At 36.9% G+C, this 12,527-nt stretch overlaps 1 protein-coding gene across 1 annotated transcript; it reads right to left on the reverse strand.

Annotated features, from left to right (window-relative positions):
• Nucleotides 1-5,127: 5,127 nt before the first annotated feature.
• LOC118714290 (tubulin alpha-1C chain-like) lies at nt 5,128-6,666 on the reverse strand. Its single transcript, XM_036429415.2, has one exon. The coding sequence runs from the start codon at nt 6,596-6,598 to the stop codon at nt 5,249-5,251; it is 1,350 nt and encodes a 449-aa protein (XP_036285308.1). The 5' UTR covers nt 6,599-6,666; the 3' UTR covers nt 5,128-5,248.
• Nucleotides 6,667-12,527: the final 5,861 nt, after the last annotated feature.

A 12,527-nucleotide genomic window follows, 5' to 3' on the forward strand; every position in this document is an offset into this window, starting at 1 on the left:
GTAGCAAAATTATAAATGCATTTTCCCTTTGTTTAAGCAATTCCTCTTTTAAAAAATCAATTCTAGCCTTGGCCAGTGCTCTCAGTGGTTAGAGCGTTGGCCTTTGCACTGAAGGGTCACAGATTAGGTCCTGGTCAAGGGCACAACGTATCTGGGTTGCAGGTTGATCCCTGGCCCTAGTCAGGGTCCTTGCAGGAGGCAACCAATCAATGTGTCTGTCTCACATCCATATTTCTCTCTTCCTTTCTCTCTCTCTCATACCTCTCCCTTTGACTCTCTCTAAAAAACAAATCAATGGAAAAAAATATCCTCAAGTAAGGAATAACATAACAATACAATCTATCCCAAAGGTATTGTGACAAATATAGAAAGTGATATCTGCCTGAGGACATTCATTAATGTATTTGGGGGATAACTGAAAACTGGAAACAAACCAGATGCTTATAAAAAGGGGATTAATTGAAGAAATTATGAATGAGAAATGAGCAAAATATCAAATTATATGATAGATATAATTTGAACCTCAGAATACATTAAGAAAAACAGGGTTTAGGACAATATGTACACACACACACACACACACACACACACACAAATCACTGGAGATATAAAGAAAATAAAAGTGGTTGCCTCTGGGGGAAGGAGGAAAAAGAATTAGGTATGGAGATAAAATGTATGTGAATAGCCCTGGCTGGTTCGGCTCAATGGATTGAGCATTGCCCCCTAGACTGAAGGGTCCCAGGCTAGATTCCAATCAAGGACACGCACCTTGGGAGGAAGATTCACCGACGGCCCTGATCCGGATGCACAGTCGAATGTGGATGAGGAGGGCATGACTTTATCTTCCTCTTTCTTTGGCTCTGGTGCCATCGCATAGAGGTTTTCCAGATTCTTTGGCTCTGGTGCCATCGTGTAGAAGTCTTCCAGACTCTCTGGCTCTGGTGCCATCGTGTAGTAGTCTTCCAGATTCTCTGGCTCTGAATCCATCGCGTAGTAGTCGTCCAGATCATCTGGCTCTGGGCCCATCGCGTACAGGTCTTCCAGATCCTCTGGCTCTGGGCCCATCGCGTAGAGGTCTTCCAGATTCTCTGGCTCCGGGCCCATCGCGTAGAGGTCTTCCACTTTCATGGTCTCGGAGATGATCTCGCAGACATCTTTCTTCTTCTTTGGGTCTGTCTCCAATGCGCAGAGGTCTTCCACTTTCATGGTCTCTGTCTCCAGCTCGCAGAGGTCTTCCACTTTCATGGTTTCTGGGCCCATCGCATAGAGGTCTTCCACTTTCATGGTCTCGGAGATGATCTCGCAGACGTCTTTCTTCTTCTTTGGGTCTGTCTCCAATGCGCAGAGGTCTTCCACTTTCATGGTCTCTGGGCCCATCGCGCAGAGGTCTTCCACTTTCATGGTCTCATTCTCCAGCTCGCAGAGGTCTTCCACTTTCATTATCTCCATCTCTTTCTTTGGATCCATGTCCATCTCACAGATGGTTCTCCACCCTATAAAAATCAATGGAGAAATATCCTTGGGTGAGGATTAACAACAAGAGAAAAATGTATGTGAATGTACATAACTATATAGTTTTGACCATGGACCATGCAAATGCTTTACACAATTAAAAACCAAAATTAAAATTGGAAACAAACCAGTTATTGAACCCAAAGGAGCACCAAATAGTGGCATAATGACACAAAGAATACATAATTCTTTTCATTGACTTTTCATACCAGTATCTTGATTATACATCTTTTGGGGAATACATTCTTAAGTTTCAAGTAATTCAGAAGAAATTTGAAAATGCATTTAGCAAACTTATTGTTATTAGTAATATTGATATTGTTATTTTGAAGCTATCATATGTAGAATACTATGTTATACTATATGTTCTGTTAGGAAATGTAAATATTTACATTTCTCTAGAAGTCACAATTTTCAGTGTTAAGAGAAAAAGAGATAGAAGTATAAAATTAAGAAATTAAGGGGAAAACCATCAACTTTTAAATTGAAATTACATATATTATCAATAGTATGAATTCAAATCCCCCTGCCAAAAAAAATAAGTTTTTCCACCCTTTAATTGAAAAGACCTTGAAGGAATGACAACCCAGTAGCAGTAAGTGCACCTACTATCTAGCTTGTGGTCTCTAAATATTACTTTTCACTAAAAGGAACAGGGGCCATGGTTCTAGGAGAATCTGCTGAGTCCAGGTCTGGAATGGAGAATAATATGTAAGGTGAATCTGGGCAACCCCAGAAAACAAGGAAGCTATCAAGGACTACTAAATCATGTCACATACAGAAAAAACAAACAACAGGAAGGTTGCTAAAATGTGCAAATCTGAGTATCAAAACAACACACATATATTAGTATTTAAATAATATAAAATTAGTTCATAATTACATGACACCTTTGGTCATTTTTAAAGGTTTCTAGGACATTCTCATTACTTTGAAAAATGATGAATATACAGGAAAAAATAAACCATTTATTCTCTTTTTTTTTTATCCTTTAAAACTGTACCAAAAGGAAACTAAAGAGTGTAAGAAATGATCTTATTATAAAAGAATCTATTATACATGTGTTCAAGAGTTATAATATACCCTCAATGAAAATATGCATCTAGGCAAAAAATCATCCATGGATGTAGAAACCATGGCTGGCAGGTTGATGAAGAACAATATTATGGAGGAATCAGAAGATTGCCTCTGAACACATAAATAATTATAAAATCACCAATAGTGTGCCAACAGACAGTATTTGGTACATAATGTGAGGTAATATGAAGTGCACACCTCTTCCTGTAAAGTAATCCTGTAGAAAGAAATAAAGAAAACAACTGAACCTGAAGCTTCTAGATCTTATTCTCATATTGTCCAAATTATAGGATAGGGGAGTATTGGGAATAAAGGAGTAAATTAGAAGAAACCACAAGAAGTCAAACCACAATGGTGGGCACTCTACAGGACAAATAGCTCAGTTTCTCTAATAAACCAATGACATCTTTAAAAGGAGGAGAGGGAGGCAGTGCTTTTAGAGACAAAAGCAGATGCCATTAAAGAATTTTTAGTTGAATTGTGACCGTTTTGGGTGGTTTTTGAAACTGATTGTGGCAGAAGGATCTTGTGTTGCTCTGGGGTTGTCGGATGACTGATTTAGAGCCTTTGGGGATTTGGGGAGTTCCTAGTGATACAGAGAAGCTTGATTGATACCTGCTGCCTATAATCTCCTTGTAGTCAAAGCCCTCTGCTACAGCTCTCAGTTCAGCATGGGTAGGAAGGAGATGCTTTTGATACAACTGCTCTAATACCCCAAACCTCTGCCATTTTATTTTAATGAAGATTATTTCGTAAAGCTGTTGGAGGATGTTCTGCTATCATAGGGACATTTCTTTTTGCCATCATCAGCTTGGAGACAAGTCACTACTGTGGTTACATCTGACAGCCTGATTAAAATATTATAAAAATATTATAGCTTTAAAAAATTATTTGTCTACATATTCTGTTATAAACTTAGCATTGGAGGCAAGCAATTGTGGGAATGAGATTCATCCAAAATTACTTCTCCCTTCATTCACCAGTTCAATTAGCCACCAAGTGTATCAATTCAAGGCTATTTTAATCTTATCTTATTTTAGGAAGATTATTCTCCCAAGTTTCCTTCCTGTGTATGTTTGCTCTACTAGTATACCCAACCATACACATTGATGTCAGGGTAATTTATCTGAAAACAAAAACAAAACAAAAAAAAGACACACATCTGATTATTCCTCTGCTTAAAACACTTCAGTGGTTTCCTATTGCATCTTCATGTTCCTGTCTAAGCCCCTGGTGTGTCATTTAAGACTTATTACAAGTAGATCATGGCATTCCTCTCTGGATTGATCTGTCTCATTTCACTGTCACCTGTAACCTACAATTCAGTTACACTAAATTATGTTCAGTTTCCAAAGTATGTTATATCACCCAATTGTTCAAATTTTGTGTCTGAGAACCATCTGAGGAGCCAGGGACATTACAGCTCCTATTGCCCCAGGTTTGATTTAGTGGGTTTGAGTTGATACTCAAAGATGTACATTAGAAACAATGGCTATAGGTGATTAGGACGGACGCCTGCATCGCACTTTGAGAACCACTGTTTTATGCCTTAGCATAAGGTTATGTGTTTTTGTTGCCTTTTCATCACTATCACCCTAAGCAATGACTTCCCATGATTGCCACCTCTGGTTCTAATACAACTTCCATATCCCTTCTCCATCCAATTCCTCCCAATGGGCTTCAATGCAGTTGGGTAAAACCCTCTTTTTCTTAGGTAACATTATAGTTCACCAATTGTAGGATCCCACTACACACTCCTGCTTTTTGGATCAACTTCATATTATTTCCTCAGTTACATGTAAAATTGAAATGTGTTTCTTTTCTTTCAGTTTTTCCCAAGATGCAAGTATGGGTAGTTTTATTCGATCTCATTATACTGTGCAGTCTTTGGAGGGTGTGTGAAGAGATTACTCTTTAAGTATCCAAATTATCTAAATATGAAACCCCAAACATTATGTTAAAATAATATTTTGTTTTAAAAACAATATGTCAAATTTTCTTAACTTGCTTTGATTTTATATTCATATTTCTTAATGCATACAGAATAAAAATGATATATTGACACTACCTTCAGAGCCTATGCTCCTTAACCCAAGGATGCATTTTTAACCTCTGTTACCTAGTACTTGATGCAAATAGGATCTTTAGCAAAGACAAAAATTGCTTGAGTTTTATAGTTGAGTCTAGCTATTACCTCTGAAACTAAAATGGAGTTTAATCTTTTGCTTAGACGATTATTTTGATATTTAATACTGAAGAGGCCTATCCACTGTTCTTAGCTATCCTCTCCTGGAAATTTTTCATCTGAATCACAGCGCTATAACTCTCATGATAAGTTGATATTCTACAATCTGTTTTAAAGTAGAATCCCACTACATACTCCTGTGGGTGTTTTTTTTGTTTTTTTTTTAATTTATCATCTTCATATTATTTCCTCAGTTACATGTTAATCTTTTTTAATAACTCTTACTTGTAAAATACTTTTTTCCACATAGAAGAGTTGGCTATAAATTTTAAGAATATATTATCAATGTTTTATTTTTACCTTTATTTTTTAAAATAAAAAATCTTTATTGACAAGGTATAGCACAATGGACTTCACAGAACAACAGAAATAAGACAATCTCAAGACATGGAGTGTAACATTGCAGCAAATTAATTAATATTCTTCAGTCTCATCCTCTCCCTCAGCACTATCAGCTCCAACTTCTTCATAATCCTTCTCAAGGGCAGCCATATCCTCACGGGCCTCACAAAACTCTCCTTCCTCCATGCCCTCACCCACGTACCAGTGGACAAAGGCACGCTTGGCATACATGAGGTCAAACTTGTAGTCCAGGCGAGCCCAGGCCTCAGCAACAGCTGTGGTGTTGCTCAGCATGCACACAGCTCGCTGTACTCTGGCCAGGTCTCCAGCAGGTACCACAGTGGGAGGTTGGTAGTTAATGCCAACTTTGAAACCAGTGGGGCACCAGTCCACAAAGTGGATGGTACGTTTGGTCCTAATGCTGGCAATGGCAGCATTGATATCTTTGGGAACCACATCACCACGATAAAATAGGCAGCAAGCCATGTATTTACCACGGCGAGGGTCACATTTCAACATCTGGTTAGCTGGCTCAAAACATGCGTTGGTGAGCTCTGCTACAGTTAGCTGTTCATGGTAGGCTTTCTCAGCAGAGATGACAGGGGCATATGTAGCCAGAGGGAAGTGGATGCGGGGGTAGGGCACCAGGTTGGTCTGGAATTCAACCAGATCAACATTCAGGGCTCCATCAAACCTAAGGGAAGCAGTGACAGAGGACACAATCTGGCTAATAAGGCGGTTAAGGTTAGTGTAGGTTGGGCGCTCAATATTGAGATTTCTTTGACAGATGTCATATATAGCCTCATTGTCAACCATGAAAACACAGTCAGAGTGCTCCAGGGTGGCATGGGTAGTGAAGATGGAGTTGTAGGGCTCAACTACAGATGTGGAAATCTGGGGTGCTGGATAAATGGAGAACTGCAGCTTGGACTTCTTGCCATACTCGTCAGAGAGATGTTCGATCAGCAGGGAGGTGAACCCAGAACCAGTTCCCCCACCAAAGCTGTGGAAGATCAAGAAGCCCTGAAGACCTGTGCACTGGTCAGCTACTTTCCGAATTTGGTCCAGGACGAGGTCAATGATCTCTCTGCCAACGGTGTAGTGCCCACGGGCATAGTTATTGGCAGCATCTTCCTTGCCTGTGATGAGCTGCTCAGGGTGGAAGAGCTGGTGGTAGGCACCAGAACGAACTTCATCAATGACTGTGGGTTCTAGGTCTACAAACACTGCCCTGGGCACATGCTTGCCAGCGCCTGTCTCACTGAAGAAGGTGTTGAAGGAGTTATCTCCCATCTCAATGATCTTGTCACTTGGCATATGGCCATCAGGCTGGATGCCATGTTCCAGGCAGTAGAGCTCCCAGCAGGCACTGCCAATCTGGACACCAGCCTGGCCAATGTGAATGGAGATGCACTCACGCATAACTGAGACTTTAGGGCTGGGCTCCGTGGCCTGGAGGAGGCGACGGGATGGCAACAAGGACCTCCCACTGGCAGACTACTAAGGAGTTGGGGAGTGGGGGGGAGAAGTCTCTCAGTCTTTTTCTATTTCTTGAATATATTGCAGCTAGTTGAATGATGGAATATCATCAGTTTAATTATCACCTGCTAAAAAGAAACTTTTGTTTTAAATATAGTCTACAATTTAAGTGAATAAAACAAAGCTATTTATAATGTTTTAACAAACATTCCTGCCTAAAACAAAGTGTAGTAGATGTTATTTTCTAAATCAAACTTTTGTATGCAAACGTCATTTCTTAAAACTAATTATCAAGGCTAGCCTAGTCTCAAGGTTCAGTGTTATTATGCCTCAAGGACATAATTATCTTTAAAATCAGGCTATTTCTAAATTATTAAATCAATAGTCCTAAAATGTATTAAACATTTAACCACTAAAGCTAGAGATCTGCTTTAAAAAAAAAAAAAAAAAAAAAAAAAAAAAAAAAAGGCAAATGGTTATTTCTGGCCTTTCTTTTCTAAGGAATTGTATTGATTTTTATAATGAAATCATAGTGCTTTATTTTCCCTGAAAAGTAATTTCTTCACTATTTGGAAACATTTATTCTTCAATTGGATTTTAAAATCTGTTTTTTAAGTTTAAAAATGTCTCATCCTATTAATTGGATTTATATAACATATAGACTTTCTATAGAATTATCATCTGTAAAGTAAGAAATTTATCAGAAACACAAAGAATACAGTAGGGTCATATTTCTATCTTCTTTATTTTATCAAATCATGACCCCCTCTCCCCCACCAGATCCTACCTTCAAGACTCATGGAAGCCCTAGTACCAATCTATGATAGTAGAGTTTGTTAGCTTTATTTGGATAGTTTAAGATTAGTGGGAATTGCAAGGCTTCTTCAGTCGCAAATGACAGATCTGACATTCAACCTTAGACTCAGAGAGAAGCCTGCTCTCAGTCCATGTTCCCTACCTATATGATTGTCAGCTGATTTCTCAACAGAAATCATGCAGGCCAGACGGGAATGGCAAGAAATATTCAAGGTGATGAGTAACAAGAACCTACAGCCAAAAATACTCTACCCAACAAAGCTATCACTCAGAATCTAAGGCCAGATAAAGAGCTTTACAAATAAAAAAAAAAAGTTAAAGGAGCTCATCACCACCAAACCAGAATTATATGAATTGAAGGGGGTTCTTTAGGAAGAGGAAGAAAATAAAGATAAAAATTATAAACAACAAATACGTAACTATCAACAAGTGAATCTAAAAACCAAGGGAATTTAAAAAATCTGATGAACAATATTAAATGTTGAACATAATAGAATCAGAGGTATCGAAGGGGAGTGGATTGACAATTCTCTGGGAAAAGGAGGGTGGGGGGTTCGGGAAGAGACTGAACATAAACTATGCATCTATGGATGAGGACAATGGGGGGTGGGGAAAGGGCAGAGAGTGAGGTGGGAACCTGGTGAAAGGGAGCAATGGAGGGGGAAAAATGAGGAACATTTGTAATAATATGAACAATAAAGATTTATTTTAAAAAACAAATAATGACAGGTGAATAATTAATTCTATATCTGCTTCTCACCACTTAGAATAAATGAATTACTAAAAGGGTGAATTATAAAATAAATAAATAAATAAATAGCCTAACAGATGTATCCATATGAGCTTATCCATACATTATAAAATATATCTTATTTAAATATTAAAACTTTTAATATAGTACTGAACTAACTTTGATAATTTTTGAAGAGATTGGCCTAAAATCTGTTGTTTTTCTCTTCCTGATACTGTCAAATTTGGGCAGTATTATCCTTAAAACCGCCCTGGGTCTCCAATTTCAAAAATTTCCCCATGAAATACAGTCTTTTTTTTATAATAGTCTATTTTCTATATTCTAACATTTTAAAATATTTTATAAGCTTTAGTTTTTGCAGAGTTTTAAAGCTTACAGATTCAACTGTCTGAGCCTATCACTCTTTTAGAGGTTGTTCTTTGTTAACTTTTTTGGTATTATGACTTTTCATTTATTCAAGCTTTTTATATCTTCTTGAGCTTATTTCAATAATTAATATTTTCCTTTCATGTAATTTGATGGAATTTTCAAAAATTTTAGCATTGAATTTTATATCATATCATTTTAAGAAGAATTTTGTGTTTTATCCTTGATTATAGCTTTGTCTACTTTATTATATATTTTTTAAATAAACAAACATTTAATTAAACATGGTTCTACTTTTTGTATGTCATAATAAATAATTTTCCTTTTATAGTTATTAATTCCAACATTTTGTTTTTGTAAGTACATAAGTTTTCAGTTTTTTTTAATTGATATGGCTTCATATGGAAGATTTGAAATGTAATAAATTAACGAAAAAAGTAGAAATCTGTGGTTAAATTAAAATATATCCATGCAAAAACCCAGTAATACAAATTTTAGAGTGTGATTAAACCTGATGGAATTAAATTTAAAAATTAAGCTTAAGTGAAAGGGAAACTGATTGTAATGATAGTATTCCAGCAAAGTACATTTGATTGTGTTAGGTTAAATACTGTCACTAAAAAATATAGAATACGTCATTTCCAAGTTCTTAAAAAAAATTTAGAAACAATAAATTCGAATGAAGGTGAGAAAGGAGCAAAAATGACTCAAAAGATACGAAGGCCAGGACATATAGGAAGCAAAATATAAGCTGATTAATATAAATTTAACAGCAACTACATTAAGTAAACTCAGAATAAATTTTAAAGACAAAGATTATCTATCTGGAATAAATAATAACTTTTAGCTCTTTGCTCTTCAACCTGGACAAATATAAAACACAAACAAAAAGAATGAGTGTAAAAGGATTGAAATATACACTAGGCAAGTACCAATGTAAAAAAATTGTATCTCTATTAAAATAATGCCAAAATTACATCCAATATTCAAATAAAAAAAATTCATCAGGAAATATAACTATTCTACCTTCTGTGCATGTAAGAAGAGTTCTGTCTACTTACAGCAAAACTGTAAAACTGATCAGAATTATAAAGAAAAATGAACAAATACAGAGTGGGGCAAAAGTAGGTTTATAGTTGTTTCTGTGAAAAATAATACAGTCATTGATAAATAATAATATAAGAATAAACAGTGTTTCATGTACTCACAACTGTAAACCTACTTTTGCCCACCCCTGTACACTACCATAGTGGGAAATCTTGCTACACTTCTCTCCATAATTGAAAAGTCAAGACAGAAAAAAATCACTAAGGATATGTAAACTATTGAACAACTCAAAGCTAATACAATATCATTGTGTAGTGTAAAAGCAGCCAGAGATAATACATAAATAAATGGGTGCAGTTGTGGTTCATTAAAGCTTTATTGGCAGCCAAACCAGTTTGGCTCAGTGGATAAAGCATCGGCCTGTGGACTGAAAGGTCCCGGGTTCAATTCCAGTCAAGGACCTTGGTTGCGGGCACTTCCCCAGTGGGGGGTGTGCAGGAGGCAGCTGATCGGTGTTTCTCTCTCTATAGATGTTTATAACTCTCTATCCCTCTCCCTTCCTCTCTGTAAAAAAATTTAATAAAATATATTTAAAACAAAACAAAACAACAACAACAACAACAAAACTTTATTGGCAGATACAGGTGGCTGGCTGGATTTAGCCTGTGGACCACTGTTTGTTGATCTCTGTTCTGAAGCATTTATACTACCCAAGAAAGAGTCAGAACAATGGGATATAACTAAAAACTAAAAATACCAAAACCCTCAAAGCAGAAAAATATAAAGTAGAAACTAAGATAAAAGGACAGAATAGACAAGGCCAAGCAAACAAGCAAACCCTGGGTAACTGGTAAGATTAGTAAAATGAATATATTTTTAGCAAGATTAACAAAACAAACAGAAAGCAAAGGATAGCAAAAATAATAAACATCAGTAAGTATAGCTGTGAATAGAGACGACAATGATAACAAGGGCATATTTGCCATAATTTTTATGACAACAAAGCAGAAATCTTACATTGAAAGGACATGGGCAGAGGGCAGCTTGAGCACCCAAATGTTTCAGGTTTGATCTCAGGTCAGGGCAATACCTAGGTTCCAGGTTTGATCTTCCCCTGGGAGGTAACTGACCTCTCTCTCTCTCTCTCTCTCTCTCTCTCTCTCTCTCTCTCTCTCTCTCAAAATTAATTTTAAAAAATACCTTCAGGTGATGATTTAAAAAGATAATTGAACAGACACAATCCAAGAAGAGAACCTGCATCCAGGCCGGTGACGACAGAGAAATTTCAGAGAACAGGAACGTTGGGAGCTACGAATGTTTTTAACTGTAGAACTGAGACTAAAGAAAAGGTGGGAATAAGGATAATAGGATGGAATGATGTTGTTTTCTGCTCAATGTGGACATGAAACAACTAACAAACATCAGGAGGGGAAAGAAAGCGGAAAACAGAAGCAGCTGAGACAGCTAGGAATCAAAGGGTATGATCCCTCAGCAGCTGAGAGATGGAGTAACTGGGATAAGAACATCTTTACAAATACAAATACCAAGCTCATGCTGTTGACTAAAACCATGCAATAACAACCAGGAGGCTAGGGGATGTGAGTTAATCCTGCTGTAGGGAACAGATAGGTTGGGACGAAAGGAAGAGGGAATGGAGAGCATCTTATTTAAGTAAATTTAAGTAAAATTACAAAGCAGCCGGTGGGAAAGAACCGAAATATCACAGAAGCGGAATAAAAAGGAAAGAAAACAGAACACCGAGTAAAATACATATATTTACAAAAGCAGAGGGGCCCTCCTGTTTCCAATCTGGCTCATGGAGAGCTTGGGAGCTGTCATTCTGTCCTCATGAGAAAAAATATCTGGACAAACTAAAGTCAACTACTCTTCATAGCTGTACCAGAAAATCGAGGCCACAGGATAAACTGCTCCCACTCCCCCACCCCAAACTGTTAAAAGTGAAAGTGAATGCAGAAGGGTAACCACTTACCAGGGGCAGAGAACCAAGAGCAGAAGCACAGGGTTGAAGCCAACAAGGAGTAGGGACATTTAAATAGAGATTGACTAATTGCTGGGGCCTGAGAATGGGCTAATTTGAGATTAAAAACTCCTGAGAGGTAGGGGGGGTGAGTGGTTGAGTATCAAACTATAAACCAAGAGGTCACAGTTCAATTCCCCCAGTCAGGGCACATGCCTGGGTTGCTGAGGGCATGAAGATTCTCTCTCATCATTGATGTTTCTCTCTCTCTCTCTCTCTCCTTTTCCCTCTCACTCTATGAAATAAAAACATATTAGAAAAATAAAACACAAAACTCTTGGGGGCCCAGCCTCATCAAGTTAAACATAGCCTTATCATATAATACAACCCAGCATTCATGCTCCTAGGTATTTGCCTAATGAGTTGAAAGTGTATGCCTAGTAAGAATCTGCATAGTATTTCTGCTTCTTTTTTCAGTTCCATCAATTTTTGCTTCATTTATTTTGAGGCATTTTTGTTTGGTGTGCACCAATAATAACAAAGTAAAATTGATCCTTTTCTTATATTCTTTTTTCTTTCTAGCAATTTTTTGAAGTCTATTTAATGAGACAATAATACAACTATTCTTTTAAAAATTAATGTTTAAGTAGTAAGCATTTTTTTTCTATCTTTTTTACTTTCAACTTATCTATATTACTGAATTTGAAGTCTGAGTTTCTTGTAAACAGTATATTCTTGGATCATTTAAAAAGTCAATTCTATCTTTTGTTCATTTAGACCATTTACATTTATGGTAATTATTAACATATTAGAACCAATCTGCCATTTTATTTGTTTTTCATTTGCTTCTTCTTGTTTTTATTTCTCCGTTTCTTTCTTCTTGCTTTCCTGTGGGATATTTCAACATTTTTAAG

This window comes from Pipistrellus kuhlii, unplaced genomic scaffold (genome assembly GCF_014108245.1).
Source record: "Pipistrellus kuhlii isolate mPipKuh1 unplaced genomic scaffold, mPipKuh1.p scaffold_m20_p_10, whole genome shotgun sequence".
NCBI classification, from domain to species: Eukaryota; Metazoa; Chordata; class Mammalia; order Chiroptera; family Vespertilionidae; genus Pipistrellus; species Pipistrellus kuhlii.